This window comes from Budorcas taxicolor, chromosome 5 (genome assembly GCF_023091745.1).
Source record: "Budorcas taxicolor isolate Tak-1 chromosome 5, Takin1.1, whole genome shotgun sequence".
NCBI classification, from domain to species: Eukaryota; Metazoa; Chordata; class Mammalia; order Artiodactyla; family Bovidae; genus Budorcas; species Budorcas taxicolor.
The window spans coordinates 20,909,601-20,928,272 of record NC_068914.1 but is presented as its reverse complement, the minus strand read 5'-3'; the positions used below and the strand labels follow the sequence as shown (position 1 = coordinate 20,928,272).

The window sequence follows — 18,672 nt, the reverse complement described above, 5'->3', positions numbered from 1 at the left end:
ATTTAGTTTTTCTATTTCTCATGTCATTCTTAGTTTGAAACAAAGACATTTTGATTTGAAATTCAGCCTGTTTGATAACCAGTATCATGTTCTCTGAACTGAAGAGAAAATGGATTTAAATACCCAGTTTCTAAGCAAAAGAGTAGTAATTCTTACAAGAGTACATATTGTAGTTGTTTTTCCTGTTCCCGGCATACCCACGATGAGGGTGTAGTCTTTTGAAAGAAGTACCTTTTTCATGGCTTGCCTCTGAGGTTTATTCAAACCTACATTTAAATTTAAAAATAATAGGGATAAGAGTGTTGAATTTTCAATGAGCAACTTAACTATAAGAAAAGCAGTCTGTGTTCTAGCCTGTTCTTCAATAGTCTTCTCAAAGTAAGCAAATATCAAGGTGACATTAAAAATCACATGTAAACTACTTCCAGAGAGAGGCTGTCTAAAAACCGTAATTAGAAGTTTAATGAATCATTAAGACACTAGACTATAATATAGATTAAATTAAAAATAGAACCAAGAAAAATTAATGGACACAGGCATGCTGATTATAACATACCTTTCAGAATGCAGGCAACTGTGTCCTTTGCATCATGTGGAAGAACAGAACTGAGGTAGGATATAAACTGTGGTTCATGAAAGTCAATGATTAAATCTCGAAGTTTTTGGCTGAAAAGCAAAAAAAAAAAAAAAAAAGCTTTTTATAATATTCCTCAGGAAACTGGAGTAATATTCAGATTCATTTATCGTTACAAACCTGGCACGAGTATTTTCCATCAGTTTAGAAAGATTTCCTAATGGGGTATCTATATCACAATTTTTTTCTTCCTGGTCCAATCTGAACAAAGTTGATTCTGGGAGTCCGGACAAGTTCCTGAAACAGTAAAACATATGTATGTGAATATTTTTCATTTAACATAGTCAGTGGGTCGGTATAAGAAATGTGTTACTGTCTTTTGATACAGCAGATAAGAATCTTCCTGCCAGTGCGAGGGACATGGGTTTGATCCCTGGTCTGGGAAGATTCCACGTGCTGCAGAACAAATAAGCCCATGCACCACAACTACTGTGCTCTAGGGTTCACTTGTAGAGCCTGGGAGCTGCAACTCCTGAGCCCGAATGCTGCAACTCCTGAAGCCTTTGCACCTAGCACCTGTGCCCCAAAACAAGAGAAGCCACCACGATGAGAAGCACACACAGTCCAGCTAGGGAGTAGCTCCCACTCTCTGCAACCAGAGAAAGTCCATGCACAGCAATGAAGACCCCAGTGCAACCAAAAATAAGAGAAGTAAAAAGTAAATGGGCCAGAATAACTATGAAAATGGCTACCAGCCCCTAATACATACTTGCCAACCAAAGGCAGGATAAGGCCCTGGATTGGTGAGCAAACAGAATAGGGGAAGGCAAAAGGCGGTGGCTGGGACTCTGAGCTCCCACTGTAGGGGGCTCAGGTTCACTCCCTGGTCGGAGAACTAGATCCTACACGCCACAACTAAGACTTCATATGCCACAACGAAAACTCTCGCATGCTGCATCTAAGACCTGGAGCAGCCAAATAAATTTAAAAAAAAAAGAAAAAAAAAGGCAGTTAATAATCCGAAACCTACAACATCTGCTGACAACTCACTTGGCCTTCCTTGAACTCCAACCTGGGCTCACCACCCCCAGCAGGATCCTGAGCACATGGCCCCTGCCTCCTCAGGCCTGCAATACATGTCTCTTTCCCAAAGGCTTCTCCCGCTCCGCTATCAGGCTGACCTGCGATGTTCCCGAGGTCCCTTCCATGCTCCTCTGCACTGTTCTTTCTTGTCATTTCCCTACTGGTCCCGTGGCTCCACCTGAGTCTGAATCCCAAATCTACATCACCAGGCCTGACCTAACATTCCTCTCCTACCCCATTTCTCACCCAAGCTTCAGCTTTGAATGTCCAGCAAGCAGCAAGATCTTTCCACTGAGTTAAAACTCAGGCAGTGAAAGTTTGCAAAACGGGACAGCTTTTCATCCCTGCTGAAGCCTTCTCCTCCTCCTGTGGACCTGACCTCAGGTAATGGCTCTTGCATCTACATGACTGTCTTTTTTTTTTAACATGACTGTCTTGATCCTTCCCTCTCCCACCCTGCAGATCCAATCAGGATCTCAGTGTCAGACAATTTTACTTTCCAAATACTTCTCAAAGGCATTCCACCGTCTCCGTCAAAACTACCTTGCTCCCAATCACCTCAAGCCTGGGCCACTATAGCAGGCGCCTGGTTCCTCTGCTTTCAGTTTTACCTCCACTGATTAACTCTATTCTCCACAGCGCATTCACAGAAAAACTGCAAATCTGATTATCATTCTTTTGTTCACTTAACATGGTACATAAACCCTTCTATGACCTGACCTCTCCAATAACTCCTTTATCTTTTACATTCCAGAAAGCAGTTACTACCTACACTTTCCAGAACACCCCACCTCACACCATCAGGCCTTTCCACACCCCGTCCCCTCTGTCTGGTATACGCCTCCCACACTGCTTCACAGAGCTAACATTCCCCCACAGGATGAAGATCTAGAACAACCCTTTTCACTCGCCTTCCCCGAGCCTCCTAAAACTGGGTTAAATGCCTCTCCTCTGTTTCCCATTAATTCAAACACTTGTCATATTAGACTGAAATATATATTTATTTGTTACCCACCAGACTACAAATTCTTCAAGAACTTGCAAAATATCTAACACATGTTAGGTACTAAATAAATACTTCACAGGACTGACTGAAGGGACTCCTAAGAAATAGCAGAAATATCACGGCTTATACACCAATATCATGAAACCTGGATTAGGGCTAGTTACTGCTTAACCAGGATTACTGATTACTGGAGAGCAAGCCTGGAAATTTCCACTGCAGTTACCCTCTGGATCCCAATTACTGATCTCCACCCACTGAGAAATGTGACTCCTGCCTGCACTTAAATGCAAGGAAGGCTGGGGGTCCAGGAAGAGGGGAATATGGATATTAACGAACATGGATATTAGCTTCTACCACAAATTTTCATACCAACTATTCTACTATCTACTTAATATTTTTCTTTAAATTATTTACTTTGTTTTAATTTACACTTTATATCACAACTATAAATGGAAAATGGTGATTGCAGCCATGAAATTAAAGATGCTTACTCCTTGGAAGGAAAGTTATGACCAACCTAGATAGCATATTAAAAAGCAGAGACATTACTTTGCCAACAAAGGTCCATCTAGTCAAGGCTATGGTTTTTCCAGTGGTCGTGTATGGATGTGAGAGTTGGACTGTGAAGAAAGTTGAGCGCTGAAGAATTGATGCTTTTGAACTGTGGTGTTGGAGAAGACTCTTGAGAGTCCCTTGGACTACAAGAAAATCCAACCAGTCCATTCTAAAGGAGATCAGTCCTGGGTGTTCTTTGGAAGGAATGATGCTAAAGCTGAAACTCCAGTACTTTGGCCACCTCATGCAAAGAGTTGACTCATTGGAAAAGACTCTGATGCTGGGAGGGATTAGGGGCAGGAGAAGAAGGGGATGACAGAGGATGAGATGGCTGGATGGCATCACCGACTCAATGGATGTGAGTTTGAGTGAACTCTGGGAGTTGGTGATGGACAGGGAGGCCTGGCGTGCTGCAATTCATGGGGTTGCAGAGTCAGACACGACTGAGTGACTGAACTAATAAACTGATAAATGGAAAAAAGCAATTTGAACAAAATGGTGAGCGCCCAGAGGGCTAAGGAGGAGAAATAAGCGTTACAGCCAACACAGGACATCTGTCCTGCCTGCTGCACACGTGGTTGTGAGAATTATTTAGGTAAGATTCCATCCATATTGTGCTTCCCAGGTGGCTCAGTGGTAAAGAATCCACCTGCCAATGCAGGAGATGTGAGTTCAGTCCCTGGGCTGAGAAGCTACCCTGGAGAAGGAAATGGCAACCTCCTTCAGAATTCTTACATGGAAAATCCCACGGACAGGAGCCTAGTGGGCTACAGTCCCTGGGGTCACAAAGAGTCGGACACAACTTAGCAACTGAGCACACAGCCACACACACATGTCTACATTACTACTATGGAACATAATGTACTAAACAAAACTTTAGCAGTTGGATAACTGCTATGCCAATTAACATATAGGCTCCCCAGGTGGCACTAGTGGTAAAGAACCTGCCTGCCAATGTAGGAGACATAAGAGACTCAGGTTCAATCCCTGGGTTAGGAAGATCCCCTGGAGGAGGGCATGGCAACTCACTCCAGTATTCTTGCTTGGAGAATCATCATGGTTAGAGGGGCCTGGCATGCTACATCCATAGGGCTGGAGAGTTGGACACGACTGAAGTGACTTAACACGCACACACTGAACTGTATGTTTAAAATGGTTAATGGTTAATTTTATGATATGTGAATTTTATCTAAAATTTTTTTTAAAGGCATGAAGCACTGGTACAATCTACTACATGAAGATGAACCTCAGAAACAGTATGTTAAGTAAAAAAAGCCAGTCACAAAAGACCACACAAGTGTATGAATCAGAAAAGGCAAATCTATAAATATAGAAAGGGAACTGGTGGTTGCCTAGGGCTGGGGGAGTGACTACAGGGTACAGGGAGTCTTCCAGGGGCAATGAAAATGCTCTAAAATGGATTTTGGTGCTGACTGCATAGCTTGGTGAATATACTAACCACCACCGAATTGTATACTTTAAATGTATGAACTGTATGGTATATGTTTACTTATCGATAAAGCTTTACCCTCCCCACCCAAAAACGGAATATTTCATCACCTGTCTAACGAACAGGTTACTGTTGTTGAGTTAATCTCATTCACGTATCCCCTAGACAAGGCAAACAATGTTCTCTCTTCTCCACTTAAAATAATTCTGTCACCTGCCATTAGATTTGTGATAGGTATGGCTCCACTTTTACGCTGGAAATTATGTAAATACTGTCCATCACAAACTGTCTTTACATGTTCTGTTCTAATCAGGCTCCCAATGCAGCTGCCACTCTCCTCCCTATGAAAGAGAAAGAGAAAGAAAAAGAGAAATTAATTTTAAAATACTCTCTCGGGGGACTTCCCTGGTGGTGCAATGGCAAAGACTTCAAGCTCCCAAGGCAGGGGACCTGGGTTCAATCCCTGGTCAGGGCACTAGATCCTACATGCCACAATGAAAGATTCCTCATGCCACAATGAAGACAGAAGGTCTCATGTGCTGCCAAATAAATAAATAAAAATTTATTTAAAAAATAATAACCTCTCGGGACTGAGGTGGTCCAGTGGTTAATGCTCACACTCCCAGTGACGTGAGTATGCGTTTGATCCTTGGTTAGGGAACTAAGACCTTACAAGCCACGTGGCGAGGCAAAAAAAAACAAAAACCTCTCATCACCAGATCTCTAAGCAGGTGCTAGAGAGCTCCCCCCTTTTTTTGAGGGGGGAAGAATCCCCCTCACTGTACCTCCAGGTGGGATTTCTGAACAACATGCTTATCAGCACTTTGATTCTTGACTGACACCCCCACCTCCTGTTCTGATACACGTTAACGCTACAGAAGACAAATCATAATAATCTAACTCTGAACCTGAAGTGAAGGAACCAGTAAAATATTTCTTTAGTATTTACAAGAGAATTTATAATTATTGTTATTAAAACAAAGGCAAGCACATTAACAATTCCAGTGTGTCTCAGAAGTAAGCATTTACAGTCTCTTGGGCACTACTATTATACTACATTTCAGAAGCCTGCTGGCGCACACACTTTGCATATTTACTATACTTATGTATTATGTAGTCTATAGAAAATGACTTAAACTTCCTTCATTCTGATGGCACCTTGTGTTAAAGTCTAGTATTAAAGAAATAACATTCTTAGGTCTCAAGTCACATTATCAAGATTCACTCTGGAAAGAAAAGAATGGGTCAAAAACAACTAAATATTACTAAAGAAAAATACTATGCAAAATGCACAAAATTATAAGTTTATAAGTAACTTATAAAAAAAAAGACCTCACAAAATACAATATTGACATACTTTAGAGAATTTGAATCTCTATGAAAACTTACTAAAAAACTTTTAAAATACTCTAGTGTTTAAAATATTCAGTAAAACTTCATTAATTTCTACTGTGCCATATGCTAAAATTCACCTTGATATATTCAAGTATTTTACTCTTTTCATTGATGAAAAAGGATGTAACTTTACTAATAATTTTTAAAATAAGATTTCTTGAGGTATATTTAATCTACTAAAAATAACAATGGTTCTCTCCTTAGAAAAAAATTCATTGACAGCCATCTGGAGTTGGCATGAATATATGAAACTTCATGCCTTTAACATGGTCTGTAACCTGTGTTTGTCATGAATTACAAATCTCATCCCACTGGCTAATCCAAATTACTAAAGTTTTACTGTATTAAATGGACCACTTACATTTCTGAAGCAGGCATTAACCATACATGTTGGTAGTTTCTTTTATTATCCTTTGATTGAGACTCCAGGGTTAACATTAGACACCAAAGGCTAAAATACTCTAAGTGTGTAAGCTTGAGATGCTGGGTTTCTTCTTTTATTTTGGGCCACATGCTGGTGGGGACTGAACTGTCTTCCATCTGTTGTTCAACCGCCCTAAAGATAAAGCTCCAAGTCAGAGATGCATATAAAACATTTCACTGGCTATGAAATGAGGTATTTCTAAAGTAAGTACACATATGTGACAATCATCATACTTTACAACCACAGCACCTACTTTTTTTAAAAAGTCATTTCAGGGGCAAATATGCTGTAGGATAGCATAGAAAACATGGAGAGTAAAACAAGGTTTCAAAAAACTGTGCCTGTATTATAGTCTCAAATTTCCCAAGTTCATGGTTTTTGCCATTAAGAGATCTTTTGATACAATACAGTTGGCTCTTGAACAACATGAATTGAACTCTATGGGTCCACTTACACATGGATTTTTTTCCAATAGTAAATAGCACCACACGATCCAAGATTGGCTAAATACAAGAATGTGGACAAACCTTGTATTCAACCCGAGCTTACCACGCAGTTGTATGTGGAGGGCCAACTATGAGACATACTCAGATTTTTGACTGCAGAGAGGATTGGCGCCCCCAACTCCAGCATTGTTTAAGGGTCAACTGTACTTTTAAAAGTCCTTTATATGAATTTTCAGGCTGAATTAGAAGTTTGGTCCTGATTTGATCTTGTTTCCTAGTCTGAATTTGCATCTAACCACTTTCTTGCGTCCTCCAGGACTCTCACTGGCCTATGATAGTATGTATATGTGTTAATCACTTAGTTGTGTCCAACTGTTTGTGACCCCATGGACTTGCAGCCCGCCAGGTTCCTCTGTCCCTGGGATTCTCCAGGTAAGAACACTGGAGTGGGTAGGCATTCCCTTCTCCAGGGGATCTTCCTGATCCAAGGTTCAAACCTGGGTCTCCTGCACTGCAGACAGATTCTTTACCGTCTGAGCCACCATGGAAGCTCAATGAAGGTATAAATACATATAACTGCTCATAAGACAGCTAATAAACTTGCCATATGTAGAAAAATAGACAAGTATAAACAAGACCAATCTACTGGATTATATCAAGTCAGAGCTACTGGATTATATTGTCTAGAAAAGCCAATTTCCCAGTTTTGAACTACAAAAGGTTTGAAATTAAAACATCAACTAAAAAATGGAAGATTTCTTGAAATAGCATTTAAGAAAAGTTACATTCACAATGCCTATACTACATCTTTAACTATATTCTATAAGTTCTACAATTATTTCATTTCCCCAGAAACTGTATGCAGCAAGATTAAAATATCCACTTTTGGAAAAAGATTTAAAAGCATTCTATTTTTCTCCAAAGAAATAGGCTTGTTATATAATATGAACTAACTATGCTTTTTTCTCTTTCCTATTCCCTTCGTTTTAAATAACCAAAATGAAGTCATCAATGTCGGACCAGCCAAACATGTTAAATCATTCTGAGTTGACGCTTACTTAACTGGAATTAATACTTTCAGAAGACAGTGTTTACCTGCTATAGAGAGCACAGTTGCCCATCTGTGAACAGTATTTACAGGTTTGCTGTTCCTCAATTATTTCTGGCAAAGGAGCAAGCTTTGTCTTTTCCTCTCCAGTAGATTTGTTAATACGGTGAAACAAAGAGAATGCCATCTGATTTCTTAGCCTTAATAATTCTGTGGGGGAAAAAATGGATGAGTGTTTTCTAAGAATTAAGTAAAATTTATTATATATCTTTTCCATTACATGTAAGTAAAACTTTCAGATTCAAAAACATAAAAAGGAAAGAGCAACATTCATGTATCCCACTATACCAGAATAATAACCACTGTTAACATTTTGGGATATTTCTTTCAATTTTGGTTCATTTGATAAGTTTTTAAAGTTTTTAAACAACCTAAGGAAAACACAGCTATCTAGAGTGTCTCATTTGGTACCTTTGGTGCATTAGGTATCTTTGGCCACCTGATGCGAAGAGCTGACTCATTTAAAAAGACCCTGATGCTGGGAAAGATTGAGGGCAGGAGGAGAATGGGATGACAGAGGATGAGATGGTTGGATGGCATCACTGACTCAATGGACATGGGTTTGAGTGGACTCTAGGAGCTGGTGATGGACAGGGAGGCCTGGTGTGCTGAGGTTCATGGGGTCGCAAAGAGTCGGACATGACTGAGCGACTGAACTGAACTGACAGTGTCTCAAATATAAGATAGGAAGTTTAAAATAAAGTTTTTTATAGGAAGATTTTTTAAATTTTATTTTATTAAGGGATAATTGATTCATAATGTTGTGCTAATTTCCACTGTACAGCAAAATGATTCAGTTATACATATATATTTTTTTTTTCATACTCTTTTCCATTATGGTTTATCACAGGATATAAAATATAGTTCCCTGTGCTAGTCAATAGGACCTTACTGTTAATCCATTGTATACATAACACTTTGCATCTGCTAATCCCAAACTAAACGTCCATCGACAGAGGAACAGACAAAGAAGATGTGGTACATCAGAATACTACTCAGCCATAAAAAAGAATTAAATAATGCCATCTGCAGCAACATGGACCCAGGGATTATCATACTAACTGAAATAAGCCAGAAAGACAGACAAATACCGTATGATATCACTTATATGTGGAATCTAAAATATGACACAAAAAAACTTATATAATAAAAAAGTTAATAATGTTTTCAATTATATAGTACACTGTTAAAATTCTTTTTTTTTTTAAAAAGTACCACAACCTATAAATTACAAAATGTTTTAGGCCTAGCAAGCTCAGTGAACAACTGATTGTCAGTTATAAATGTGTGTCAGCAAAAGTTAAAGGGAAAAAAACAATGAACAAACAAAACCCTGAGAAATGAAATTGAGAGAAAACAGCTTAACCTCTTTTATCAAGATGTTTGGCAGGCACAGGGTACATCTGGCCAGTCTTTAGGTAGAGGAGCAGGCCGGCCTCTGGGTCAGCCCTCCTCTCTTGGCTTAGCAGTGTATACAGAACAAGCTGTGAAAACATAGTACATTTTGTCAAGTAAAACTTTAATTTTCAATATTTCCATATATGTTTTACAGTCAATATATATTATAATTTTTTTTTTTTTTGGCCATACCTCATGGCCGTAGGATCCGAATTCCCCCATCAGGGATCAAACTCAGGCCCTGGGCAGTGAAACCACAAAGTCCCAACCACTGGACCACCAGGGAATTCTGAATACATATTATCATTTTAAAATCGAAAGGTCAATTCAATTATTTCCATTTTGAAAATAACACGATCTGAATTCAATACAGGTAATATAGCAAATTAAATGCCAACTGTTTAGTTTCCACAAAACAAACGTAGTATATATTTCTCACTTTACACAGAAACAAATATTTAGAATTTTTCTTAGATAGTAAATGTTTAGGTCTCCAATAAATGTAAGAGGGAAATCAATCAAGAGAGTTTTACATTTTGAAGTTAACAGTCATTAGACACGATTTTCCCTGTTTAAAATAAGTAAATGAATTAAACACTATAAAATGCATATTATTTATGTCATAATAACTGGGATGACTAAACGAGACTAACTCTACAGAGTTTACTGCTTTTTCCAGAACAGAAGGTGGCATCAAGTGCATTAGGTTTATGTGGCGCTCTTCAGAGAAACCATCTAAGACAAGTTAGATGTAGTTCCTTTAGTTCATGAAAACACCTTAGCAGTAACATTTAAACCTATGTAACCTGCTTTGGGATTCCCTGGTGGCTCAGACGGTAAAGCGTCTGCCTGCAATGCGGGAGACCCGGGTTCGATCCCCGGGTCGGGAAGATCCCCTGGAAAAAGAAATGGCAACCCACTCCAGTATTCTTGGCCTAGAAAATTCCATGGATGGAAGAGCCTGGTGGGCTACAGTCCATGGGGTCGCAAAGAGTAGGACATGACTGAGCAACTTTGCTTCGCTTCAACATGCTTTGGGAGGCCTTCTCACAAGCACTCTACTTGTGTTGCCTGATACAGAACGTGCTGTGCTTACTTGCTCAGTTGTATCCCCATGGACTATAGCCCACCATGGACTTTGTGACCGCATGGACTATAGCCCACCAGGCTCCTCTGTCCAGGGGATTCTCCAGGTAAGAATACTAGAGTGGCTTGCCATGCCCTCTTCCAGGGGATCCTCCCAACCCAGGTTTCCAGTAGGTGAATTCTTTACCATTCGAGTCACTAGGGAAACCATAGGTAACCAAATAAAACTTTTAAAAATTAAAATGAACTCATAAACGACAAGGTTTATGAACCTTGGGGCTGTGGACCAAGAGAGTCAATCCAAATTAATGGTCCTTCTATGTTAATTTTTCCCTACACAGGAACTGAGGCAGAAGGAAGAGGACTCTGCTTCCGGGATTTATTAAAAGGGAAAAATATCTGAATGACATTCCCTTCATATAATGATAAAAGGAAGCTGGAATGCAATTTTACAACATTATTATAGTTCAATTATATCACAAGTTTAATTCAACTGTATCACAAGTTAAACAGGTTTTTGTGAGCTGGTTTAGACATCACAGCTCCATATAATATTTTTCCTTTAGAAAATATGTTTCAAATGCCAAATTACAAACTTAGAAATGAATTTTTAGAATATAATCCCACTTACAAAATAAAAATCCTCCTTAAATGAAGTTAGTCTATAACATAAGCTTTTTCTGTATTACCAAAGTGGAGAAAGTCAAACGCCATAAGATGAGAAATCTCCTTCCTCACCCACAATACCTATATATGTATCAGTGATTTACAATAATTCTCTGTCTGCTTGTTTCTTACACCCTGAATATGCAATACACACACCAGTATATTTGTTTGAGCCTTGTTCAAATCAGTTTTCTCATTTTAAAAATACAACCAATACAACTGTATTCTTAGAAGTTCTTCCTACAACTTCTCTTCTTGAAAAGATAAAAATTCCAACTGAACAAAATTAAAAACAATAATATTTCTTGCCTTGAAGGCACTTTAATTTAGAGCAGTGGCCTTAGAAAAAAGGTCTTTGAATCTAGACCACTTTAGACACTGAAATGCCTTTATATCTCTCTTCTGTTAGCATTCAAAAGTGAGTTCAATCAAACATGTCCTTAAACAAGTGAAAACTTTCAGCCTCTATTATATATAGAACACATTTCTTCAAATCTTTGACTTCAAAAACAGCTTTTCTTGTATCTTGGCATGATTTTCCTTTCTCAAGAAGGCTTTAATCTAACCAAGTCTTTATTCATAATTTCAGCTATTTCTGTTTTACTAAAGTGAAATATTTGAGTCTTCTAATAGGGGAAATCTAATTTTTCTACCTTTGGTATTTGTTACATAAGTAAGAATGACAAGAAAGATTTAATAAGAGAAAAATCTCTTTAATCCCTGATTATACAATTCAGTAGGCTCTTAAGTTTCCCAACCATGTATCGAACTCAAGGCCCCAGTATTGGGTCCTAAACACTGGATCACCAGGGAAGCTCCTATTTGCTTATTTAAAAGTGTCTAGGACATACCATAGACTGCCAGTGTGGAGGCTGGCAGAGGGATCAGAAATAATTAGAAAAAAACCATAACTTTATGTTAATTATTTTGATTTGTTAACTCACTATAATTAGTATACTATTTCAGGGAGTTTTGAAGGCCAATAGAAGATTGTCATGTTTACCAAAGAGAAGATGATTTTAAAAAACCTGAATTTAACATAATGGTAAGGTACAGTTAGTTCTGTATTTCATTTTAAATAAAAATCAGTTTAATCAGATTAAAGGTCAAAAATAAAAGAATGAATTTGCACTGCTGTTTCCTAAAGAGCATCCTATGTAGATGCTACGTGAAAACAATAACTCTGTGGTAAATTACGTTTAGGAAACGCTGGGTTAAATTAAAAATTACCTGAGCTGAATCAAAATATATAAAGCAGACTACTTTTTAAACATTTAAAAAATTTAAACATATTACACATTCAGACACTTTTCTTATCATACCTGACTACGGTGTTCAATAGAATTTGATTCTTTGCCAGTTTTAAGTTCCAATGGCATTATCTTATATTTCGTTTTACATCCCCGATGTATTTTCACACCAACTGTAACATCTATTTTGCCCTTCAATCCAAACCTAGGGGACCAAATGCTTTCTTCAATATCCAGCGAGTTTATCACTTCAATATTACATGTTGAATTACTATTACTACCATCACTCGGCCTAAAAAAAAAACAAAACAGAAAAAATTTAAATAGAAACATTTAATTAAACTATTTTATTTAATTTAATTAGAACACTTTGCTCATTTCTTTTATGCTAGCACTGACTCTCCACTGCACACAGGGAATGTGAGGATGGGAACGAGCCTACAGAGCTTTATGGCAGTGATTCCCATGGCATGCTTCCTGAATGAGTGGCACTGGCATTACCCGGGGAATCTGTCATAAATGCAAATTTTCAGGCCCCATTCCAGACCAACTTGTTCAGAAACTGTATAGGTGAGACCCAGAAATTTGTTTAACAAACTCCAAGTGATTCTGATGCACAGTCAAGTTTGAATCTTGTAGTGTCTAACTCATATAATTTAAATATTCTTAATATTTATCATCTGTGCCTTTCAGTTCATTCCTATGACAATCTTCCTAACTCAGGGCTGTATTTCTTCAGGTCTATATTATTGCAAAAAGCTCACTACTTAGATTGCTGGAGCCACTATGACAATCTGTATATTTTGATATACAATTATTACACAGATTAATATATAATGGCTTGCATGCGGTTGCACCCTAGGTAACAATGGACCTATGTCTTCATGTAATATCCTATTAAACTGAATATGGATGAGCTGTCTTTTCCTATTATCTATGCCATCTGGGGCTTGATCAACCAACACGTCATCCCTACCCCACTGTCCCCATGACAATCCTTGGAGAAGCTTGGGTGCGCCTATACTCATTACATCCTTAATCATTAAATGAATACACCTCTGCCACTATCAATACTTAAAACTGATACTCAACATTTTTTTTAGTATTATAAAAGAGGTTCTGATTTTAATATCTTAACTGTTAAATAAGGTAAGAACACAGGAAGGAGGAAAAAAAAGAATTTGTGAATGTCAAAGGAATCAGAACAGATGAAAATAACTTTTAAAGCCTCCTGTACTCTTATCTAACATTTACTCATTTTCAGAGCAGGAAATGATTCTGCAGAAATAAAGCCAGATAAGAGCAATCTTTTATTAATCCTATTTTATACTCAAAGCCATATAAAATACTAAGACTAATGGAATTAGATTTAGCAAAATGGACATGAGTTTGAATAAACTCTGGGAGTTGGTGATGGACAGGGAGGCCTGGCGTGCTGCTGTCCATGGGGTCACAAAGAGTCGGACACGACTGAGCGACTGAACTGAACTGAATACTAAACCTAATGGAAATGAAATGGATAAATGAAAAGGATAAAGTTTCTAGTAATAAAATATTTTATATCATATAAAAATCAAGATTTAAAAAGTATAAGAATTCTGCTCTCAGAATACATGATTTAGTTGACTTGTTTTACTAATTTCATAGGTTGTTTTTTTATTTGCTTACTTTTTGGTCTTGCCATGCTGCATGTGGGATCTTAGTTCCCCGTGCCAGGGGTCGAACCCATGCTGCCTGCTGTGGGAGTAAAGACTCTTAACCACTGAATCACCAGGGAAGTCCCAGGCAACTATCTCTTAATACATCAGAAAATATTCCAAGAAAAAGAGTGCTATCTTCAATAATTTTTTAAAAACTGTTTCAGGATGCTTCAAATATAATCTCTAAGAAAATATGTATAGTTCTGCAATCTCAGAAGAGGACAATAAAAAAATCTGGGGAAGCCACAACTTATCAGAAATTCCTTAAATATTAATCTGTTTTTTTCTCACTAGAAGTTATCTGATCATGACACACTTGAATATATGTCTCTAAAATAAAGCAAGCTTTATTAAATATCAAATGTCATATGCAACCCTATGGACTATAACCCTCCAGGTTCCTCTGTTCATGGGATTTCCCAGGCAAGAATAATGGAGTGGGTTGCCATTTTCTTCTCCAGGAGGTCTTCCTCACCCAGGGATCGCACCCACGTCTCCTGCACTGGCAGGTGGTTTCTTTACCAATGAGCCTCCTGAGAAGCCCAGATATTTAATAGAAGACAGATAATGAAACTTTTATTAATGTTGCTATACTAAAATTCATTCCTCTAGAAAAAGAAGCAATATGGTTTTAGACTTAGATCTGAAGAACAAATGACAGTACTTTATATTTAACTACTCTCCTTTTCATCAACATAATGTTGTAAAACTCCTTTGAGAACCACCTGGCAGAGAACATAATGTCATGAAGATAAAGAAGAAAGGTTATCTCTTTAAATAGCTTTTAAGGGTCTCGTTCTCTGCTCTAAAGCCTTAAGACTTTTTTTTTAAAGGCTAGCTATAAACTGCTGGGGAAATGATGCAAATTAAAGTATAGAGAAGTGCCTGCTTCATAGCAGACACATAAAACCCTATCAGAAATAACTGAAACAAAGAGTCTCATACCAAGACACAGAGATGAAAATACCAAGCTGGGAATCAAGAAATTCCTTATTCTGAACTTTGCTCTACCACCATTTTTTCACATAAAACCATGTCACCCCACCTCACTCTCCTACTGGAAATCTAAGACTTAATCACAAAATCCCTTTCAGATCAAAGATGATTCAGAATCCCAAACTTTCCTAAGCTTCCATGATACACTGCTTCTAAGCTACCAAATCCCTCGAGGGCCCACCGAAAGCCTCCTTTGATGAATTCTACTCTTTCCTTGTGTCCTTTTTTTTTAAAAAATTTATTATTTTTATCTGGCTTCACTGGGTCTTTGTCGGAGCATGTGGGATCTAGTTCCCTGACCAGGGATCAAACCCGGGCCCCCTGCATTAGGAGCTCAGGGTCTTAGCCACTGGACCACCAGGGACATCTTTTCCCTGTGTCCTTATACATGGTTACCTCCCAGGGTTCTATGCCTCTTCTGCTGCCTTCAGCAGGTTGCTGTTCTCTCTCGGAAACCCCCCTGCACTTCTATGTTTTCAGCTACCACCAATACACTGAGTTCTTGGAGGGCTTTAGTTTCCTTGTAACATCTAGAATGATCTGGGGCACAGATACAGCATGTAATACATGTTTGCTGAATGGAAAAGTCCATAAGACTATGAGGAAAACGGCAGCTTATTGACACTGCAAAAATGATCAGCCAAAAGAAAAAACGTGTGAACAAAATGCTAAAATAACAGTGACAGAAAAACTAATACCTAAAACAACCATAAAAATGGATATCCACCACAATTCTAAATCTCAAGCAAATTCAAATGGCTCAAAAAGAAAGGAATGACTCTAATAAGGAAGGGAAGAAAGCTAGGGAGGGAAGGTAAAACAACTAGAAAGAAATAGTGAGGAACGATGGAAAACAAAATTAAGTTTGTAATTATTACAGAAAATCAAGAGACCAAAATGACAGAAAAACTACAAAACAAAGCAAAGAACCAGGAAAAGAATGACTGTTTAATAAACACTTAGCAGATTATCACAGTGAAGACTTATGCACCAAGAGTCACCCCCTGCGCAAGACATAGCAATCTGCTCCAAAGAAACAAAGAACAAAGCATTTATGAATTCATTTTTAAGAACACTATAAGAGGGGCATCCCTGGTGGTTCAGTGGTAAACAATTTGCCTTGCAATGCAGGAGACACAGATTCGACCGCTGATCCAGCAAGATCCCACATGCCCCAGAGCAACTAAGCCCGTGTGCCACAATTATTGAGCCTGCGCTCCAGTGGTTGCACTCAGCAATAAGAGAAGCCTTCGCAACTTAAGAAGCCCACGCACCACAACCAGTGAGTGGCACATGCTCTCCGCAGCAACAAAGACCCAGCACAGCCAAAAATTAAATAATAAATAAACGCTTTAAGAAATGGAGAAGGAACTGGCAACCCACTCCAGTGTTCTTGCCTGGAGAATCCTAGGGACGGGGAGCCTGGTGGGCTGCCGTCTACGGGGTCGCACAGAATCGGACACGACTGAAGTGACTTTAGCAGCAGCTTAAAGAAAATAAAAACGAGAAACATTAACCAATTTACTCTAGCTGTTTTTTCTTTTTTTTTCAGGTAAGTACCTGGTTTGTAAATTTACGACCACACAAAAGTAAAGAATGTGATAAATACACCCAATTCTAACAGTAAGATAAGCCTTAGTTTTTTTTTTTTTTAACCACTAAGTGTTTTTTTAATTGACGTATAGTTGATTTAAAATGTGTTAGTCTCAGGTATACAACAAAGTGATATGCATTCTTTATAAAAATATGGAATGCTTTATGAATTTGTGTGTCATCCTTGTATAAAGTAAAGTAAAGTGAAAGTCACTCACTCATGTCCAACTCTTTGTGACCCCGCAGACTACAGAGGCCATGGAGTTTTTCAGGCCCTAAGAGTGGAGTTGGTAGCCTTTCCCTTCTCCAGGGGATCTTCCCAACCCAGGTCTCCCGCATTGCAGGCGGATTCCTTACCAGCTGAGCCACAAGGGAAGCCCCATCCTTGTATAGGAGCCATGATAATCTTCTCTGTATCTTTCATATTTTCCTGTATGGTACTGCCAAAATGAACACAACCACTACGTACTTTTTAAATACATATCAAAGTTCCTATTGACAAACTGATTGTGGTGATGGTTGCACAACTCTATGAATATACTGAAAGTCACTCAACTATAAATAATTATAATAATTAAATATAAATAAATAAAATCCTACCAGCAGACACAGAACATTGAAACACTGCTGATAACCTTCTAAACTGACTAAAAATTCTCAAAGAATTCTAGCCATATGTAAAAGGTTGTACATTTTCCAAGTACCTTGGATAAAGTAGCCCAGTTCTGAGGTTTTAACATACAGAAATAACTGTCTCCATGAGGTCCACTCCTCAACTTGCGTGCTCTCATTCCCTCCCTTCTACTCAGTGACACAGCTTTAAGAATAATGTTGCCCTCTATGGAATTCTTCTCATTGGCATATAATGTGCTGTATCTCCCATCTTTAAAACAAAACTCTCTTAACCCCACATAAGCCTCTGGCTAACATTCCATTTCTACATACCTGTCAATACAGTAGTCTACACTCCCTGATTTCAAATTCTCTTCTACCATTCTCTCTCGACCCCACTCTCATCATGTTTTCTCCTCTAGAATCACCATTGACTTGTCTTTCCCTCATACCCTGCACCCAATCTATCACCTTGCACCAAAATCTATCACCTCTACCTTGAAAATCTGACTATCCTCCAAGTGATACTCATCACTTGCACAACTCTCACTCTGGTCTAAGCCACCACCATCTCCATTTTGGATTCCTTCAAGAACCTCCAAAGTGGTCTCACAACCTCTGCCCTTCTCCTACAACATAGTCTTAAAAGAGCAACCAGATTGATCCTTTCAAAAGTAAATCAGATCAATACAGAAACTAGCAAAGCGAGGTAAAGGAACTTCCCTAAAGTTACACAGCAAAACTGTGGCAAAACTGGGATTCACAACCAGGCTCAGTCTGTCCTTTGAACCACAGAGAACTTGAGAAAACACAGTGGTCCAAAGAACTCACTGTTCCCAAGATTTCTGACTCAAAAATCTTAAAACGAGTTCAGATCACAAAATGTCACGATATAAAATATCCAGAATATTGAGAAAAGATGAAGAATCCTGATGTAAAAGGAAGTTATGACTATTTAAAGAAAAATAAAACAGTGCCTATTTTTTAAAAAAAGAAAGAAATGGTATCAAAACCCTCTGTGCAAACCCTGCAGTGGCTCCCCGTGGTAGCCAGATCATATCTGGCCGTGGAATGAGCATGGCAGCCGATGTCCTGCAAGGCTGCAGAGGCCCTAGGACAGCTGCTGGTCCTACTAGGACTGCTCGTCCGCTCCCACCTCACTCCGTTCCGGCCACACTGGCAGGGGTGCGTTAGCCACAGGGCTTTTGCCTGGAGTGCTCTTCACAGAAATAGCTGCATGGCTCCCTCCTTCATTTCCTTCAGGTTCCTGCTCAACATTACCTAATTAGAGGCCTTTCATGATTATTCTATGGAAATACATCCCTTCAAC

General features: G+C 38.6%; 1 protein-coding gene across 1 annotated transcript in view; it reads right to left on the bottom strand.

Annotated features, from left to right (window-relative positions):
* Nucleotides 1-18,672, bottom strand: part of DNA2 (DNA replication helicase/nuclease 2) — a 36,999-nt gene that overhangs the window by 7,855 nt on the left and 10,472 nt on the right. The window contains exons 6-13 of the mRNA XM_052641016.1: nt 12,514-12,733; nt 9,408-9,525; nt 8,029-8,191; nt 6,425-6,619; nt 4,779-5,009; nt 755-871; nt 557-666; nt 157-266 (exon numbers count right to left, since the gene is read on the bottom strand). Of these exons, the coding sequence (XP_052496976.1) occupies nt 157-266; nt 557-666; nt 755-871; nt 4,779-5,009; nt 6,425-6,619; nt 8,029-8,191; nt 9,408-9,525; nt 12,514-12,733 (1,264 nt within the window). The remainder of the gene's footprint in view (nt 1-156; nt 267-556; nt 667-754; nt 872-4,778; nt 5,010-6,424; nt 6,620-8,028; nt 8,192-9,407; nt 9,526-12,513; nt 12,734-18,672) is intronic.